At 43.3% G+C, this 18,520-nt stretch overlaps 1 protein-coding gene across 2 annotated transcripts; it reads right to left on the reverse strand.

Moving 5' to 3' along the window:
* Positions 1 to 9,738: 9,738 nt before the first annotated feature.
* ctxn2 (cortexin 2) lies at positions 9,739 to 11,918 on the reverse strand. 2 transcript variants are annotated; one of them, XM_034194222.1, is made up of 2 exons: positions 11,411 to 11,918; positions 9,739 to 10,554 (listed from the first exon to the last, which is right to left on the reverse strand). In XM_034194222.1, the coding sequence occupies exon 2, from the start codon at positions 10,483 to 10,485 to the stop codon at positions 10,240 to 10,242; it is 246 nt and encodes an 81-aa protein (XP_034050113.1). In that variant the 5' UTR covers positions 10,486 to 10,554; positions 11,411 to 11,918; the 3' UTR covers positions 9,739 to 10,239. The 2 variants fall into 2 exon arrangements, with proteins under 2 accessions (XP_034050113.1, XP_034050106.1); XM_034194215.1 differs by having other exon boundaries at positions 11,384 to 11,918.
* Positions 11,919 to 18,520: the final 6,602 nt, after the last annotated feature.

An 18,520-nucleotide genomic window follows, 5' to 3' on the forward strand; every position in this document is an offset into this window, starting at 1 on the left:
AGATCTCGGGGGAGGTTGGAGACATGAAGTCCGAGTGGACCACGTTCTCCACCTCCATTGTTGATGCGGCCACTCGTAGCTGTGGTCACAAGGTCCCTGGTGCCTGTCGCGGTGGCAATCCCTGAACCCGGTGGTGGACGCCGGAAGTAAGGGATGCCATCAAGCTGAAGAAGGAGTCCTACTTATCTTTGTTGGTAGGTGGGACCCCGGAGGCAGCTGACAGGTACCGGCAGGCCAAGCGTGCCACAGCCTGTGCGGTTGCAGAGGCAAAAACTCGAGTCTGGGAGGAGTTCGGGGAGGCCATGGAGGAGGACTATCGGTCAGCCTCGAAGAGATTCTAGCAAACCGTCCGACGCCTCAGGAGGCAGACGCAGCTCTCCACCAACACTGTTTACGGTGCGGGTGGGGAGCTGTTGACCCTGACTGGGGATGTTGTCAGGCGGTGGAAGGAATACTTTGAGGATCTCCTCAATCCCATCATCATGTCTTCCGAAGAGGAAGCAGAGACTGGGGACTCAGAGGCGGACTCATTCATCACCCAGGCCGAAGTCACCGAGGTGGTTAGAAAGCTCCTTGGTGGCAAGGCTCCTGGGGTGGATGAAATCTGTCCTCAGTACCTTAAGTCTCTGGATGTTGTGGGACTGTCTTGGCAGACACGCCTCTGCAACATTGCGTGGCGATCGGGGACAGTGCCTCTGGATTGGCAGACCGGGGTGGTGGTCCCTCTGTTTAAGAAGGGGGACCGGAGGGTGTGTTCCAACTATAGGGGGATCACACTCCTCAGCCTCCCCAGTAAGGTCTATTCCAGAGTACTGGAGAGGAGAATTCGACCGATGGTCCAACCTCGGATTCAGGAGGAGCAGTGTGGTTTTCGTCCTGGTCGCGGCACCCTGGACCAGCTCTACATGCTCCATCGGGTGCTCGAGGGTTCATGGGAGTTCACCCAACCAGTCCACATGTGTTTTGTGGATCTGGAGAAGGCGTTTGACCGTGTCCCTCAGGGCACCCTGTGGGGGGTGCTCCGGGAGTACGGGGTCCGGGGTCCTTTGCTAAGGGCTATCTGGTCCCTGTACGACCACAGCAGGAGCTTGGTTTGCATTGCCGGTAGTAAGTCAAACCTGTTTCCAGTGCACGTTGGCCTTCGCCAGGACTGCCCTTTGTCACCGGTTCTGTTCATTATTTTTATGGACAGAATTTCTAGGCGCAGTCAGGGTGTAGAGGGGGTCTGGTTTGGGAACCACAGAATCTCGTCTCTGCTGTTTGTGGATGATGTGGTTCTGTTGGCTTCGTCAAATCAGGACCTTCAGCGTGCACTGGGGCGGTTTGCAGCCAAGTGTGAAGCGTCCGGGATGAAAATCAGCACCTCCAAATCCGAGGCCATGGTTCTCGACCGGAAAAAGGTGCTTTGCCCTCTTCAGGTCGGTGGAGTGTCCTTGCCTCAAGTGGAGGATTTTAAATATCTTGGGGTGTTGTTCACGAGTGAGGGACGGATGGAGCGTGAGATCGATAGACAGATCGGTGCAGCATCTGCAGTGATGCTGTATCGGACTGTCGTGGTGAAGAGAGAGCTGAGTAGGGGGGCAAAACTCTCGATTTACCGATCGATCTACGTTCCGATCCTCACCTATGGTCATGAGATTTGGCTCATGACCGAAAGAACGAGATCGCGAGTACAAGCGGCCGAGATGAGTTTCCTCCGCAGGGTGGCTGGGTGCTCCCTTAGAGATAGGGTGAGGAGCTCGGTCACTCGGGAGGGGCCTGGAGTCGAGCCGCTGCTCCTCCACGTCGGAAGGAGTCAGTTGAGGTGGCTCGGGCATCTTTTCTGGATGCCCCCTGGACGCCTCGCTGGAGAGGTGTTCCGGGCACGTCCCATTGGGAGGAGGCCCCGGGGAAGACCCAGGACATGCTGGAGGGACTACATCTCTCGGCTGGCTTGGGAAAGCCTTGGAGTTCCCCTGGAGGAGCTAGGGGAGGTGTGTGTGGATCGGGAGGTCGGGGCGGCTTTGCTTGAGCTGCTGCCCCCGTGACCCGACTCCGGATAAAGCGGAAGAAAATGGATGGATGGAGGATGGATAATAAATAGAACGTAAGATTCACTGTTCAGCAGGCTCTAAGCAGTATATAACCGTGATGATTCTACATGTTCAGAAGATTCTGCTGTCTAAACCCAGCAGATATGTTGCACTCATGTTATAATTGTATGTTCCTGCATTTAAAAAGTTACTTTCCAGGTGATAGTGACTATCACTCAAAAAAACTGATGCATTCCCATCTAAAAAAAATTATGTAGCCCCAACTCAAAAAAAAACACATCCATGCAAGATAATTAAATTTAATTGAGTTGGGGCTACATAAATCCAAAGAGTCATTTGTTTGAGTGATACACTCAAAAAAGCTGACTCGTTGGATTGGATTCCACCTAATAAATATATGTAGCCCCAACTTAAATAAAACACATCCAAGCTAGAAAATTAAATTAAATTTAGTTGGGGTTACATGAATCCAGAGTCGTTTGTTTGAGTAATACTGACTCATTGGATTGGATTCCACCTAATAAATATATGTAGTCCCAACTAAATTAAAGTACATTATCTTGCATGGATGTTTTATTTGAGTTGGGGTTACATATATTTATTAGATAGACATCCTGCACATAATTGAATTGAGTTCACCTAATGAGCCATTTTTTTTGGGTGTATGAGTCAGAAAATATTCTCATTTACAAATCCCTTTGTGTTCTCACCTGCATCTTTGACAGTATTGAAAGCCAAAAAAGAAGAAACAGAGGAGTGCACACTATCATCTATCAAAAGATCGAAGCACACAAGAATTTAAAGATATTAAAATTGCAGCCCTCTTTGTATCTACTCAAACAAAGTTAGATTGAGATGACAAATTAAAGTTAGTGGGTTTCTAAGCTGGACAATAGAAAGGTGCATTTTTCTCCTCTGAAAATAGATTTGAGATAAGGATGACACATAGGTGACAGAGATAACGGAACAATAATCATTGCATTCTTGAAGAATGATGTACTGAAGCAGTCGCATAGCGGCCTCTGAAGAGAAAAGGCAACCAGTGTGTGCAGGGCGACTTGAAGACTTGCCTTATCACTCAGCTGTTAATGAATGCCCGGTACGGCCCTGCTGCACGTGTTCTAAAACTCACATAGCCGGGGCGTTGGTGGTTCAGTCCTCACAGTGGGGCTTTTCAAGCAACAGCGCAATCAAATCTAAGACTTCAGAATATTCTGAATTTTTCTTCAGGAATACATAAACCTGGTGGTGAAACATCACTTCCATCTGACTGGATTAATGCATTCCATCATGACATGTATTTTATTATTAAAGCTTTTCAGCTGTATGTTTCCTGATGGCAGTATTTTCTTCTTCTAAATAAGGCACAATTTCAAATTCACTCTGTGGGATTGAGGTGCCACAGTATTTGCATCTCTAATGTGACTCTTCATCTGATAAAGCGTCTGTTTTAGGCAGAGTATACATCATCTGGGACCTGGCCAACTGCTTAGCACACTTGGTGTCAGTGCAGAAGGTTCCTGGTTCAAACTCCACCCCTGCCACATTTCTACACGTAATGTGGAGTTGCGTCAGGAAGGGCATCTGGTGTAAAACTTGTGCCAATTCAACATGCGGATCCACCTTGGATTTGTTGTGGCGATCCTGAGTGCAAATAAGGGAGCAGCCGAAGGGACTTACTTTATATATTGTCTTGGGTCTTGTGACCCTGTAGGCCCTGCAAAATAAAAGCTGTCATTTCAAAAGGAAGTATTTTAAATAAGATAAAGTTGATCTTTATCTTTATATCTCATCAGACTGTAGATGCAAGAATGTTGAACTGATACATAACATTTTCAAAGTTAAGACAAAATAACTTGGAGAGTATTTTCTGAGAAAAAGAGGATTTTTGTGCATATGTTACTTGCTGTAGCTTAAAGTGTTCATTTGTTTAATGCAAATATTTTTTTCTTTTCTGCTGTACAACTGTTGCTGCTGCAACAAGTGATTTTCCCTGTTGTGGGATCAATTAGGGTTTAACCCTGATATTTGCGACCGTATAACAGCATGAACGTTTACAAATCATCAGACACAATAGGGTTATTCCCATTCTAATCCAATTCCATCATTTGCACAGTTTATTTTTCTGTCGGTAATTCGGCGAGGCTTACCATGAGGCAGCATCGCTCCAACAGCGGTCAGGGCGTGGAGTAATCCACCAGATGTGAAAATCCATCAAATGTGAAACACTAATTCTGTATCAGAATCCACATAAATACTTTCGTATGGTAGCTTAAAGTCACCCATTTCTGCAGCGGCAATGCCTTTCTCTCGCTCTCAGCTAACAGTGCTAACAGCTAGCAGCGCGCACGGCCCATGTTCTGTCAAATTGTGCGTCTCATCGCATAAATCAACAGTTCTGTGTCCCAACAATATTGCGCATGCGTGCGCAGTTGCGTAGAGGGCAACGACATCTCATCAGAACACTGGTCAGGGCGCGGAGTAATACATCCAAATGTGAAACGGTTGAATATTTTGCCACCGTTACCCCAATATTATAAAGTCTGAAATCTCACACAATTAACCAATCAGATTTGTGGAAAAAATGTAATTGGATTAGAATAAAGTTAATCATATCTTAAAGGCGTTATGAGTAATTTTTTTGCAAATATCTGTCACACTAGTGCTGCATTTCTGGACATAAACAAAGGTTCCCTCCTCAGCCACTCCTCCTCAAACCTCCATTATCCCCCACTCCCTCTTTTGCATCAAGCGGATGCAACGGCCTAACAGCTGTCTACATGGGAAAAGTCAGATGTATGTAGACTCTAGTCCAACAACATTCTTGGTTTGAGATATTTTTAGCTTCCAAATGAGATTTAAAAACAACAACAACAACAAAAAGTACTTCTGGAAAGTAGTTGCCATCCACCTTTTTGGACAAACTTTCAACAACTATGCAGTGAGTAGTGAAAACTGCTGTCTCTTTACAAATGTGAGGAAGGGCAAAAATTTCACAAGACAGGACTCACATGCATAGATGGAAATATTATGCACTAAACGTGCAAGCGCTGCCAAACCTAGAGTGTAAATAGGACAGAAAAGCTCAGAGCACAGAGGCTCTGAGCACAGTGACTTAATTCTCTACACATACTGCTGTTAAGCCAGGGGCTTCCACACCAGCGACATGGGCTGTGATCTGACAAAGTCCAAGCATGTGAACCTCTTTAAAAGGTGAACATTATCTTCACATTTAATATAAATGTTGTCTGTGAAATTAATGTGTAAATCTGAGTTAGATCACCTTTAAAGATTTTGCATTCCACAATTTGTGCAGCTCAGTGAATCTTTTATATGTGGCGTGAACTAGAAGTGGGCAATACCGGGAATTTTGGTATTGATCCGATACCAAGTAAATACAGGCCCAATATCGCCGATACCGATACAGATACTTTTTCATATTTAAGTTTCATAGATCCAAAGGATCCAAAAGACCTAGGATAGAATTTTGCCAAACATTGTACTTGACAACAAAATACTTTATTATCATAATCAACATTTTTGTTTAAAAAATATCACTCAATACAACTTAAAACAAAATCTCCTGAGGTAGAGGGCTGACTCGAGGAGAGTGCTGAGTGGGCGGGCCAGGCTGAGCCTACCTGCATGGCTGTTGGCTGGCGCCGCTGAGCCATGTGACGGCGTAACAACAAAAGACCAGGGGGTGGGGGGGGGGGTGCGCTGCTCTGTGTTGTGTGACACAGCGCAGTGCTGCTCTTACAGACAGAGAGTAGACTTTGATGAATCTGCGTGTGCAGGAGTCAGTGTGTGCTGGAGAGAAAAAAAGCTTGAGTATCGATCTTTTTACACAAGGATCATTCAATATCAATACCAGTGTTGGTATCGATATTATCAATATTAGGATCGATCCGCCCACCTCTAGCGTGAACGACATGTTGTAATGACATAAAAAGCACACATTACAACAATCTTTTTGTTTTATTTTATGTAAAGAAACTATTTATTTCACATCATTGAGTCAAATCTCTACCACCAGCTGAGCAAGCAACATGTCAGCAGACACGCTGTCATCATGATATGCTATACGCACATACATGCACACAAACAGGTGCTTTAATGTTTGTAGATGAAGGCACATAAACCCATCGAAGGTCACAGTAAGGCAGATTCACAGCACTAAGGAGAAACCCTATGGACCGTAAAAATCAGCAAAGAAACAACACTTGGAGCCATCTGTTTAGGTCTGTCATCCTCTGCCTGAAGGAAAAGAGGATGTGAGGATGACTGAGTATAGGAGGATAAAGATGTTTCGGTGCAGTGCTGAGGGACGTCTCATCCCTGTTTTCCATGAGATGTTTTCCTCTGCACACAGATAGTGAGAGCTTCTCCTTGTCATTAGCAGCATTGCACAAGAAAGTCCTTTTAATCCTTAATTAATAGTTGTTTGGCTTGATGATATTGGCCAACCATCAGACCAAAAACAAAACAAACAAACAAACAAACACAAGACAAATGACAGTCCATAAATCAATACTAGAAGGGCACTCAGAGTGCAGACCTCCATCGTGGCCAAGGTTTGCAAGAAGTCATTTAAAAGTCTTATCTCCCGCCATCCATCCAGGTCTGTCGACATCTCTTCCAAGTCACACCAAACCTCTTTGAGAACATCTACCAAAATTTGCTAATTCGTAAAACACCCCACATCACAAGGCTAAATAAATAAATAAATAATAATTACTTTGAATTTTACTGGTGCTTAATCCCAATGTATCTGCTGTCTCAACAAGAAAAAATGGTGTAACAATTTGCATAGATTATTTCAACTTAGTTATTTTGACTTTCAAGTGAGTTAATGCCACAAGACTTCTGTAGTTAAGCTGAAATAACTTTTAAAAAATCTATGAAAATTCTTTCAGCAGTTTTTCTCATTAAGACAGCGTTGATTTTTTTTAATAGAGTGCAGAAGTTTCATTTCATATTCTAAAAGTAGCTTCTTTTAACATATTTCATGTCTCATCAAAAGAACTTGTCTTTTGTTTTAATGCCACTAACCCTTTTTGTGAGTTCACTAAAAGATGACTTGTATCTATTCCAGGAGGAAAGTAGAATCTTTTTACCAAGTGTTATGGCCATCCATTAATTAAAATGCCCTATCTTAAATTATTCCATGATTTTAAAATGTTGTGACTGTGTCCCTGTATATACTGCACAAAACTTCCAAAACAACAGCAAAAATTGCCTAATCTACAGGGTAAGGCATACGTAACACTGCTTTTGTGTTGCGATTCCTTACTCAGAACTCTGAACAGCTTCACTTTTTGTGTCGGGAAAGTACTCCTTCCAGTGCATTTCACAATCAAATTTGATGAATAAATATCCACAGTCAAGTCAGGCTTGGGAGCATGCACTGATACTGCACATCCTTCACACCGTGGAACAATCTTGGGTCCCAGGTAGCAACAACCTTTTGCTTTGCAAAAGTAACTATATACTGTATCTGCCACACCTAGGTGAAATGGGGCATCCCTATGGACTTCTTGACTCACTGGAGTTCCCAACACTAAGGCACCTGCATGCTGGATCATGTCCAGAGAAATATGCAACATGGCCAAAATGTTCTAGCTGACATTCCCTCAAAATGCAAGAGATATGCAAAACATATGTATTCATACATGACTTGAGCATCAGCAGCACTCAAGGAAAGCACAAGGACCCTAAAAACCTGGACCTTCATTCTTCTGCAGAGATATCAGCGTCACCAAAACACCTCTGTCCAAAGACCTCTTGACTCTAAAAGCTCTTCCTAGGTCTCTCTTAATCTCAGTAGTCAAGGATGCAGAGGCACGAATGTCACTTCCATGATAAGGTAGGGTAGGGACCACATTAAAGACCAGTTTATGTAATCCTGACATATGGCAAATGCTAGAGAAAAGACAATCGTGATGCTTGTTGGTGGAATGTCACAGCAGCAGGTTGCACAAACGCTCCATGTCAATGCGTCACTATCTGAAGGTTGTGCAGTTGATACAAAAACACAGACACCACACATAACTGAGCTCATGGAATTACACTTCAACAACACTCCCACATGCATCTGTAGCACCTATAACATCACATCATCGCCGCTGGGATTTCTGCACAAATTAGACAACAGCACAACAACTGCATCAGTTTGCAGGAAGCAGGTTTGTGACACCAATTGATTTTGATTATCCAGAAGGACAATCTGGGTTCTATTTTCCAGCCAGCACAAAGCAAAAAAAAGAAAAAAAAAAAAGCCTAAAACAACAATTAAAACAAAGAAAAAATAACGCAATCCTAAACACTGATGGAAAAATACAAAACCACTTTACTACTTTGCCTCAGAGAGTTTGGTGGTTCTTCTCTGCACAGTGCACAGATCCGTAAACTTGCCAGAAACCCTCTCACTGGAGTGTACTGCTGAAATACCAGTACGTCAGGTTCCAGTGCACACTAGTCATTAAAGCGTTGACTGTTTTTATGTTATGTCAAAAAAAGGGGCTAATTAGGTGTAAAAAACAAAACAAAACAAAAAAAACCTTTTATATCCAGCACTTTATTGTTGTAAATAAAGTGTAGTGCAGTGTTGCCACAGTAACTTTGAAAAGTTACTTTATTCGTTACTTTATACGGTTACATTTTACAGTTACTTTATACAGTTACTTCATAAGCAGCTGTGGACAACGTGCCGGCAGCTGCTGAATGTAAGTAATAAAGTAACTAGTAAACTAACTTGGTTATTTTTAAGATTGCTGATTACTCAATCTTAATCTTGTATCAATCTTATCTTACTTATTAGTTACAAGTTGTTGGTAGCTGCTAATAAAGTAACTGCATAAAGGTGGTAATGAAGTAACTGTATAAAGCAATTAAAGTAACTTTTCAAAGTACCTGTGGCAACACTAGTTGGATGTGCCATAAACATTCTAGTCCTATGTGCTTTAGAGTGTGTGCCACAGAGCATCAAGTTCGGGCCCTAAAAGTTTGTGAATATGAAAAATAACTGTGGAAGAACTGTGCATCTTTCCAAAAGGCTTGAATTTACTTTACTTAAAACTATTCTGAGTTATATTAAGTAATTATGTAAGTACATCATGTTCACCAACATCAGAGTGTTGTGTTGGAAGTTTTGTTCAGTATGTGCGATCAATCCCAAAATTTGCCTGCATCTTTTATAGCACAGCCTAAACAAATTCTATCAAATTTCTTCTTGGCTTTTAATTAATTCTTCTAACAATTTAGCAAAAAGATGGGCAAAAATATTTAAACATCTATGGCCTAGCTTGGCCATCTATGACCCTAACCCTATGACTATGTGTAATTGTATTGTAAGTTATCACTTGATATCTCGTCTTTGTTTGATGTGTTTGTCATCAGTTGGCACTCGTACTTTTTCCACGCAATAAAATATTACTACTATTTCTTTTCAGGGTCATACCTTCGTGATGCAGTTCTTTAGCCTTTCACTCTGACAAGAAATAATTGTGGCTAACATGCACTGTACCCTCACTCAAAGACATCAGCAGTACCAACTTTGCAAGTTGTTTTTGCATCAATTGGAAACAGTACCACCACACTGTCTGTAAATCAGAGTTTGTTTGAATGCCTCGCTTTGCAGGCCTACGAAAACAAGACACCGCAGGAAGAACACACAGTAGCAGCAGCAGAGCAGCATCTTTTTTTGGATTACCTACAGACTGGATTTGATTCATCCACAAAGCACTAGTCTGATATAATACCCCGTATCCAGCAAATGACATTCTTGTGCAACCACTCTGAGTTCACATACAGTAAGGAATCGTGTCCCTGAGTCAGTACGTCTGAATAATTCCACTGCACCCTAAAAGCCTGCCCTGTTCTGTGAACATGTAGGCAGGGGTTCAAGGGAGCTTCAGCCATCTTCATGTGAACTAATGAGCTGAAACACACACCTGCTGGCAGGACGGCAAAGAATATGACATGGCATCTGTGCCATGCACTCGTTCAGACGCACATAACAAGACGCATGGCCACATATGGGACAGAGACGCCACATCGGCTCTGAACTAACAGTGCACACAGCTTCAATCTCTTAATGTAGTCCATCGCAGACAGACAAATGTGTCAGGTGCAACGGTTGTGCAGGGTAGTCTTATATAAGTATACACATACGGGTGCCTCCACATTCCTGTGCGTTTCCCCTGTGTTAGGTAAGGGCGTACTCAAACGTCCCTTTCTCCAGTCCCTCAATGCCATCGGACCAGTTGGAGGATGGCATGCTGCTGTAGGGGTCCAGCAGGATCCTGAAGCACCTGACTATCAGCAGCCCCAGGAACACCAGCAGCATCCCCACGAAGGCAAACGTCGTCTTCTGCTCCAGAGTCAGAGTGTGCGCCATCACGTCGTTTCCGCTCATGGCAGCAAGGGAGTGGTTGTAGTGGATGCTCGACATGGTAGACCAACATCTGGGTGCCTCATCTCTCCCGTGATGGTGTCAGGTGTTCAGAAGCCCGCATGTTACCTGGACAGAGATCATTGAGTTGCTTCAGTACTGTGCAGACAGAGAATGTGTGATCAACTGATTTTAACATGCAGCTGGAAGAAAAAAACAGAAAGAAACACAGAAGACATGTCGAAAAGTGCTGAGAAAGGAAGTGGCCGTGAAACACGAAGGGTTACAGGCTGCTATAAATAGACTGCGTTGTACCAAGCCGATGTCCGGAGACTTCGATCTCCGTCTCTCTCACTCTCTCGCTCTCTCGCTCTCTCTTTCCATCTTGGAAATGTTTTTTTTTTTTTTTTAAATGAGCAGAATCGCATGGGCTAAAAATGAAAAGGATGTCAGTGCACATACAGGCGGTACACTACGGCTACATTCCTTTAAGTCTGACAAGACTGACACTGTCGCAGTGCATAGCCAACTGGTAAGCATAAGAGAAGCCTAAAGGGATCAGTGAAAATGTCTGAAGAAGGTGAGATGCGATGCAGGTTTGGTTTCGAAAGAAAAGCCTCTACCTGTTGCGTGTCACACATCGTGATTCCATGAGACCAGAGAGCGACGGAGGCTGACAAAACCCAGTCGTACAAATGGTGTGTTCACACATTTATCTCCCAAATTTTTCCCACGAGAACAAGCAGCAGGTGGCTACAAAGTCAAATCGGCAGATGGGCAGAGTTGCTTAGTACATCGCAGGGACAGGAGCATGATAAAGGAGAACGGGGACAACGGATCAGGATGAGGTTAGCGGAACGATGAGGAGGAGGATGTTGCACAAGTATATACAGCATGAGTGAGACAGAGAGGCAGCGAGAGAGGCAGGATGCACGAGACAGAAACGCAGACGTCTCACCGTCGTCATTGTTCCGTCATTACAGACCTGTTGCTGCTCTTTCCGACAAACAGCTCCTCTTCCTCAGAGACCTAAAGCGTATATCTACAAATCCATCCATCCCAAAGGCAAAACCTGCCGCCAAAGCCAAACGATGAAGCGAGAGAGAGAGAGGGGGGACGGATCGAGCTATGATACTTGTCTCTTGTCAGAGATAGAGCTCCTCTTCTTATGGCGCTTTACGTGCTGCCTCCTACTCATTATCATTCCGTTTCTCCCTCCAGGAGCACGCACACTCGCGCCTGCTGCTGCATGGCAACCACTTGTTAGTCTCACTTAGCCGTTCCGCCGCCTCAGTCATTCACAAGATTCACCCTCAGCATCACCACGACAGATGCAGCAGTACAAAAAAAACAAGAAAGAGCAATCCTCTTCCTTCTCTCCCACCGCTTGTTCCATCGCTGGCTTATTTGGTTTTTCTCAAAAAGACTCCACCACGATTGCTTGTAGCCGGATGAAGAAATGTTGCCTCTCACTGCTGCAAAGGTACAGCATTAACCCCCCGAGCCTCTTCTGACGATCTGTTTGTATAAATATTTTTTTAGATTTGGTGCAGTTTGCACCCCCAACGCTCCCTCCACCAACCCCAGATAAAGGCTGGCTACAAGGTGGATATGATGGGTTTGAAGAGACTGTCAGTGAAAGTGAATAAAATTGTTTTTTGTGTAAATAACCAGCAGGTCATCTGTAACAGAATGCAGCAGCAGTGCGTCTGGCCATCTGTTACATTGTTATGCAGTGCAAATTCATATCAGCTACGGAGTTTTTGTCACAGTGCATGGTGCAGTGACTCAGACCGAAGGACAATGCACGCCACGAGGGATCTGGTCAGACAGCTCTCAGCCGAGTGATGTGAAATAATTCATGGATCGTAAGTGGGGAATGCAACTCAATTTTTTATTTTTGGCTGCACATTCGGGCCAAACAAACTAGAGAAAAGCTCCCTTGGAGAATTTAAATGGAGCAGTGAATGGCTTTTGTCAGGGTAACTTAGATTTCAAAGTTTTAAACCACTGCAGTGGTTCTTTAGGTGGTGTTTTTAGAGGGTCGGTTGAAATCATTGCTGCGGGTTATAATGGGGTCCCGCAGCAATGTTGTGATGTCAAGGCACTTTTAAAGTTTGATTTCTTTCAGGGACATTTTTTGCAAGTAACGGAATTGAAAATGCAAGTGAAGATGTTGCAACAGAAAGACAATAAGATCTTGACACATTTGACCTCCAAGAAGGAGGTCGTGCTACAGACAAAGTAGAATATACTCATGATTGGTGAGATCATCATTTAATCTCCATCTTAATAAGCCTTCAAATCCCCCCAGCAAAGAGTTTTTGAATGTTTTGTAAATGTTTGGATTTCATCATTTTGTCCAGGAATGAGCTTACTGCAGTGGTTATACTTTGGATCTTGTTCTGATTTGTTGCATTACCATTTCTGATATTGATAAAGACTCTCTCATTCATATGATTCATTTATTAAGTTTGAAGGATCATTATCCTGAAAGATTAATCTGGGTGCCTACACATCTTCAACATGTCACGTTAGATTACAAAATTGTCAAAAAAAAAAAAAGTGAGTCAACAAGTATGAAAATGTGAATGTTGTCCGCTTTATATACAGTGCATCTGGATAAGTATTCACAGAGCTTCACTTTTTCCACATTTTGTTACAGCGTCATTCCAAAATGGAGTAAATTCATTTTGTCCCTCAAACACCCCATAATGACAACACAAAAAATGTTTCTTTGACATTTTGCAAATTTATTAAAACTAAAAAACTTTAAAAAAAAAATCATGTGCATAAGTATTCACACTTGTTCAATACTTTGTTGATGCACCTTTGGCAGCAGTTACAGCCTCAGATCTTCTTGAATATGATGCCACAAGGTTGGTGCACCTATTATGGATGATGGAGGCCACTGTGATCATTGAGTCCTTCAAAGCAGCTGAAATATTTCTGTACCCTTCCCCAGATTTATGCCATGAGACAATCCCATCTCAGAGGTCTACAGACAATTCCTTTGACTTCATGTTCGGTTTGTGCTCTGACATGCACCGTCAACTGTGGGACCTTATATGTAGACAGGTGTGTGTCTTTCCATCTCATGTTCAATCAACTGAATTTACCCCAGATGGATTCCAATTAAGCTGTAGAAACATCACAAGGATGATCAGTGGAAACAGGATGCACCTGAGCTCAATTCTGAGCTTCAAGTTAAAGGCTGTGAATACTTATGATTTCTTAATTTTTTTTTATAAATTTGCAAAAATCTAAAAAAAAAACAACAACAAACAAAAAAACATATCACATTGTCATTATGGGGTATTGTGTGTAGAATTTTGAGGGAAAAATTTATTTCATACATTTTGGAATAAGGCCTTAACATAATACAATGTAGAAAAAGTGGAGCACTGTAAATACTTTCCATATGCACTGTATATGTGGAATGTGTATGTGCTTTAACATGTATAAGTATCACAAAATAAATCTAAATTGAACGACCTGAATTTTTGGAGTGTTTTTCTGAACATGGTCACTCAATGGACAGTCTCACAAATAGCCTCAACACAGCGCTCACTAATTTATTGGATTTGATTGCTCCCCTTACTGTAAAATCTCATTGCCCCAAGTTGCAAACACCTTGGTTTAATGAACACCTAAGTCGTGTTAAATGCAGGAGTCTAGCGCATAAATGACGTTGTTCTAAATTAGAAGGTTTTCATCTTGCCTTGCATGATGACATATTGGAGTGAAAACATGCATAACTTGCTCCAAAGAAGTGTTATCATTCAGGCTTAATTAGCAAGAATAAACATAATGACATTGTGGCCAAATTTATTCAAGAGCAACTTTCCACAAGCTGTTCGCCATTTACAACCCAAAATTTCCTGGACTACACTGAAAAGAAAATAGAGGACATTAGGTCAAAAATATGCCAGAAAACATTTGTTAGACTGAGTGGTCCTATAACTAAACTATAACTAAAGTAGGCATTGTGTTGGGAAAGTGTAGGTACACGGACCCACAACAGGGGGCGCAAATGAACGGACAATGGAATAGGTCAAATAACAACACTTTACTGTTGTGAATGTGCACAACAAATACAACAGATTGCAACAATAGACAATAGTCGATTCACAAGGTGTCGTGTGAGCAGGCTCAAAGATAGGAGACGCCTGTCCAAAGCAGAACCGGAACCACACGATTTCCTACGCCACCAGACCCCGGGAATACTGGAGCCGCCAAGTCCCGAACTCCCAGGTGGCCACTGCCTCCGCGTGTCGGATCTGGTACTGCTGGCGAGGAACAAAAAGCAAGTGAATGAGGATGCGTTTGCACCCAGGAATCAGCACGGCAGGAATGCTACCTCCACCTCTCGTTGGAAAAACAGTCCAAAAACTAATGCACAAAAGTCACAAAGGATATTGTCAAGCAGACAGCTGAGGTACGTTACCTTCCAGGTAGAACAATATCTCGGCAAAGAGGTGGAGACGTCGTCCTGCTGATATACTCCTGCCGATCAGATGATTGGTAACAGCTGTTGCAGGTGATGCGTGACAGCTGTCACCCTGGCTGCTCCTGTGAGGCGGCTGCGCCCTCTGGTGCCTGGAGCCCGCACTCCAGACAGGGCGCCCTCTGGTGGTGGGCCAGCAGTACCTCCTCTTCTGGCGGCCCACACAACAGGACCCCCCCCCCTCAACGGGCGTCTCCTGGCGCCCGACCAGGCTTGTCCGGGTGGCGGCGGTAGAAATCGGCCAGGAGGGCCGGGTCCAGGATGAAGCTCCTCTTCACCCAGGAGCGTTCTTCAGGTCCGTACCCCTCCCAGTCCACCAAATACGGGAAGCCCCGGCCCATCCTACGGACATCTAAGAGCCGGCGCACAGTCCAAGCCGGCTCGCCATCGATGAGGAAGCGGAACGTGGACTTTGCTGACTTGGTCTTCGGAGTGAGATTGCATCAGAATTTTGGCTCTCTGTTGGGACTGTTTACACAGAGACTGCTACCTGCTGCTTTGGACTTGAACTAACAGTCTTTTTCAAGACTTTTTTACTTTTTTACATTTTTTTTACTTTTTTACTGTGCTCCAACGCCTAAGGAAGACCTCTAACGGTCGAAACATCGCGACGGAGCACTTTTATCAGCTAACTTTCATCAGCGTTGGCAAGCTAACTAGCTTGCTAACGCTTTCGTTTTTATTTTTTTTATTTATTTTTTTATTTTTATTTTATTTTAGCACCGTTGTCGTGCCTTCGCTGTTGTCGTGCGTTGCCTGTGCTGCTTCATGGCCTGTTTGGTGCCTTGATTGGGGCACTCCTTCTGCTGAATCACCTCTGGATTATTTGCACATTATTCACTTTGTGTGTTTTTGGGAATCCGCTAGCTTAGCGCAGCTACTAGCTCTTAGTCGATTTAGCATGGCGGCTTCTCCTGTCTCTCCCGTACTTTTCTGTTCTGGGTGTGAAATGTTTAGTTATTCCTCGGCCTCCTTTAGCAGTAACGGTACTTGTAATAAGTGCAGCTTATTCGTAGCTTTGGAGGCCAGGCTGGGCGAATTGGAGGATCGGCTCCGCACCGTGGAAAATTCTACAGCTAGCCAGGCCCCTGTAGTCGGTGCGGACCAAGGTAGCTTAGCCGCCGTTAGTTCCCCCCTGGCAGATCCCGTGCAGTCGGGAAAGCAGGCTGACTGGGTGACTGTGAGGAGGAAGCGTAGCCCTAAACAGAAGCCCCGTGTACACCGTCAACCCGTTCACATCTCTAACCGTTTTTCCCCACTCGACGATACACTCGCCGAGGATCAAACTCTGGTTATTGGCGACTCTGTTTTGAGAAATGTGAAGTTAGCGACACCAGCAACCATTGTCAATTGTCTTCCGGGGGCCAGAGCAGGCGACATCGAAGGACATTTGAAATTGCTGGCTAAGGCTAAGCGTAAATTTGGTAAGATTGTAATTCACGTCGGCAGTAATGACACTCGGTTACGCCAATCGGAGGTCACTAAAATTAACATTAAATCGGTGTGTAACTTTGCAAAAACAATGTCAGACTCTGTTGTTTTCTCTGGGCCCCTCCCCAATCAGACCGGGAGTGACATGTTTAGCCGCATGTTCTCCTTGAATTGCTGGCTGTCTGAGTGGTGTCCAAAAAATGAGGTGGGCTTCATTGATAATTGGCAAAGCTTCTGGGGAAAACCTGGTCTTGTTAGGAGAGACGGCATCCATCCCACTTTAGAGGGAGCAGCTCTCATTTCTAGAAATCTGGCCAATTTTCTTGGATCCTCCAAACTGTGACTGTCTAGCGTTGGGACCAGGAGGCAGAGCTGTGGTCTTATACACCTCTCTGCAGCTTCTCTCCCGCTGCCATCCCCTCATTACCCCATCCCCGTAGAGACGGTGCCTGCTCCCAGACCACCAATAACCAGCAAAAATCTATTTAAGCATAAAAATTCAAAAAGAAAAAATAATATAGCACCTTCAATTGCACCACAGACTAAAACAGTTAAATGTGGTCTATTAAACATTAGGTCTCTCTCTTCTAAGTCCCTGTTGGTAAATGATATAATAATTGATCAACGTATTGATTTATTCTGCCTAACAGAAACCTGGTTACAGCAGGATGAATATGTTAGTTTAAATGAGTCAACACCCCCGAGTCACACTAACTGTCAGAATGCTCGTAGCACGGGCCGGGGCGGAGGATTAGCAGCAATCTTCCATTCCAGCTTATTAATTAATCAAAAACCTAGACAGAGCTTTAATTCATTTGAAAGCTTGTCTCTTAGTCTTGTCCATCCAAATTGGAAGTCCCAAAAACCAGTTTTATTTGTTATTATCTATCGTCCACCTGGTCGTTACTGTGAGTTTCTCTGTGAATTTTTGGACCTTTTGTCTGACTTAGTGCTTAGCTCAGATAAGATAATTACAGTGGGCGATTTTAACATCCACACAGATGCTGAGAATGACAGCCTCAACACTGCATTTAATCTATTATTAGACTCTATCGGCTTTGCTCAAAAAGTAAATGAGTCCACCCACCACTTTAATCATATTTTAGATCTTGTTCTGACTTATGGTATGGAAATAGAAGACTTAACAGTATTCCCTGAAAACTCCCTTCTGTCTGATCATTTTTTAATAACATTTACATTTACCCTGATGGACTACCCTGCAGTGGGGAATAAGTTTCATTACACTAGAAGTCTTTCAGAAAGCGCTGTAACTAGGTTTAAGGATACGATTCCTTCTTTATGTTCTCTAATGTCATATACCAACACAGAGCAGAGTAGCTACCTAAACTCTGTAAGGGAGTTAGAGTATCTCGTCAATAGTTTTACATCCTCGTTGAAGACAACTTTGGATTCTGTAGCTCCTCTGAAAAAGAGAGCTTTAAATCAGAAGTGTCTGACTCCGTGGTATAACTCACAAACTCGTAGCTTAAAGCAGATAACCCGTAAGTTGGAGAGGAAATGGCGTCTCACTAATTTGGAAGATCTTCACTTAGCCAGGAAAAAGAGTTCTATAAAAAAGCCCTCCGTAAAGCTAGGACATCTTTCTACTCATCACTAATTGAAGAAAATAAGAACAACCCCAAGTTTCTTTTCAGCACTGTAGCCAGGCTGACAAAGAGTCAGAGCTCTATTGAGCTGAGTATTCCATTAACTTTAACTAGTAATGACTTCATGACTTTCTTTGCTAACAAAATTTTGACTATTAGAGAAAAAATTACTCATAACCATCCCAAAGATGTATCGTTATCTTTGGCTGCTTTCAGTGATGCCGGTATTTGGTTAGACTCTTTCTCTCCGATTGTTCTGTCTGAGTTATTTTCATTAGTTACTTCATCCAAACCATCAACATGTTTATTAGACCCCATTCCTGCCAGGCTGCTCAAGGAAGTCCTACCATTATTTAATGCTTCAATCTTAAATATGATCAATCTATCTTTGTTAGTTGGCTATGTACCACAGGCCTTTAAGGTGGCAGTAATTAAACCATTACTTAAAAATCCATCACTTGACCCAGCTATTTTAGCTAATTATAGGCCAATCTCCAACCTTCCTTTTCTCTCAAAGATTCTTGAGAGGGTAGTTGTAAAACAGCTAACT

Source organism: Thalassophryne amazonica, chromosome 2 (genome assembly GCF_902500255.1).
Source record: "Thalassophryne amazonica chromosome 2, fThaAma1.1, whole genome shotgun sequence".
Taxonomy (NCBI): domain Eukaryota; kingdom Metazoa; phylum Chordata; class Actinopteri; order Batrachoidiformes; family Batrachoididae; genus Thalassophryne; species Thalassophryne amazonica.